The sequence below is a fragment of the Mandrillus leucophaeus genome, unplaced genomic scaffold (assembly GCF_000951045.1).
Source record: "Mandrillus leucophaeus isolate KB7577 unplaced genomic scaffold, Mleu.le_1.0 Scaffold23, whole genome shotgun sequence".
Lineage (NCBI taxonomy): Eukaryota > Metazoa > Chordata > Mammalia > Primates > Cercopithecidae > Mandrillus > Mandrillus leucophaeus.
In genome coordinates, this window is record NW_012102365.1 from 2,370,522 (window position 1) to 2,372,525 (window position 2,004).

The window sequence follows — 2,004 nt, forward strand, 5'->3', positions numbered from 1 at the left end:
TTTTTTTTTTTTTTGATCCTGTGGAAACTAGCTACCCATCCATCCAGGCCTACAAAATCATCACCTTGGTAGATTATTAATCGAGAATTATTAGCTCTTGCATAGTAGAGCTGCTATCTTACATTGGTCTATTTGACAGACTTTCATTGTGATGTTTTGTTAATCTTTGATTTCTAATGTGTGTCTCTCTATTTTTGCCATTAAAAGCCAGAAAACACTTTCTACATCTTCAATTCAAAATGAAATCCCAAAGAAAAAGTCCAAGTTTGAGTCAATCACAACTAATGGAGACAGGTGAGCCAGTTGGAGTATGTGTGCGCACACATTTGACATGCATACACAGTTCCTGAAACAGGAATACGTTTTAGGGTCTGCCTTGGAATTAGTCTATGGCTGTCAGTGCATCTTATAAGTAAGCAGTACTGATATTTGTTTATAAATCTAATCTTGTCATTAAAAGATAAGAACTTGTAACTTGATTTAATAGCAGTTGAATTCTGCAGTCCACTAAATTATTCCCCTACACTAATTCCTAATTCTTTTTGTTTTTTTTTTTTTAGAGACAGAGTCTCACTCTGTCGTTCAGGCTGGAGTGCAGTGGTGCGATTTTAGCTCACTGCAACCTCTCTCCTGGATTCAAGCAATTCTCATGCCTCAGTCTCCCGAGTAGTTGGAATTACAGGGGTGCCACCATGCCCAGCTAATTTTTGTACATTTAGTTTCACCATGTTGACTCAAACTCCTGGCCTCAAGTGATCCACCCACGTCAGCCTCCCAAAGAGCTGGGATTACAGGCAGGAGCCACCTTGCCTGGCCTTCCCTACAGTAATTCTAAGAAGTCCAGAGCTGGATGCTTTTCTTTGTGATCTGTGCCCATGTCCTCCTGCAGGCAGAGGAGGAGTTGATCTTGAGAGGTAAAAACAGGTTGGGAATAAGGCAATGTTGCCAAATTTGTGAGGATCCATCCTTCCTTAACATTCAGAAAGCCAGCCCAGCGCAGATTCTGGATCAGGAGAGAATGAGATTCATTTGCATATTTGTATTTCATTTCAAGCCAGTCTAAATGCATACTTTTAGTCCTCACTTCCCTTTCCCCTCCTCAGTGATACTTCCTCTTGTGAGCTGCTTGGGTCCTAATATCCAGAGTGTCCCATCTGTGTTGGTACAGTGGGCTGCTTCTCAACAAAAGTCTTGGGACCAACCATTTTTCTGTTCCTCAGGCCTGGGCATCCCGAAGTGAAACCACCTGACACACTTCCTAAGATCCTTGAAATCATCTCCATTCTGAAAACTCCACCGATTCACAGTTCTCTTTCCCAGTCAGTAGTGGATATAGGAGCAGACCAGCATATAGGCTTACCAGGACTGATTTTATTTAGAGGGAAACAAAAAATTATTTCCCATTGCCTTTTTTGTTAACTTGCTTTCAGATTCTACAAGGTTTTTAGAACTAGTTTCATTGATTTTAAACTTCTTGAATTGAACCTTCTGGAATGCTTAATTTAGGTAGTCAGATTACATGGGGGGAGGAACCATAAAGATCATCTTTCTGGCCAGCTTTACTGTTCTCTCAGAAGCTAGTCTGGCCCTTGTGAAGAAAGAGATGTGGCACAGGTTGTCCATCACCTCTGCCAGCGCATGTGACCCTGCAAAAACTACTTCAAGGAATGAACTTTTTGAATGCCCTGCTTTATAAAGGCCTAAGCCAAGACCTATGCCTTTAGATTCATTTCTGTTTTGTGCTCATTTATGATCCAGGCTGTGTTTGAATGACCTGGAAAAAGCTCGTTTGTATCCTCCAGTTTAACCAACCAGTCCTTAAAGTTCACTTTCTTTTTTTTTTTTTTTTTGAGGCGGCATCTCACTTTGTCGCCCAGAGTACAGTGGCGCAATCTTGGCTCACTGCAGGCTCCACCTCCCAGGTTCACGCCATTCTCCTGCCTCAGCCTCCTGAGTAGCTGGGACTACAGGTGCCCGCCACCACGCCCGGCTAACTTTTTTTTG

At 42.3% G+C, this 2,004-nt stretch overlaps 1 protein-coding gene across 1 annotated transcript in view; it reads left to right on the top strand.

The window, feature by feature from the left end:
• FAM76A (family with sequence similarity 76, member A) overlaps nucleotides 1-2,004 on the top strand; it is a 63,011-nt gene that overhangs the window by 31,500 nt on the left and 29,507 nt on the right. The window contains exon 6 of the mRNA XM_011981758.1: nucleotides 208-294. Coding sequence (XP_011837148.1) covers nucleotides 208-294 — 87 coding nt within the window. The remainder of the gene's footprint in view (nucleotides 1-207; nucleotides 295-2,004) is intronic.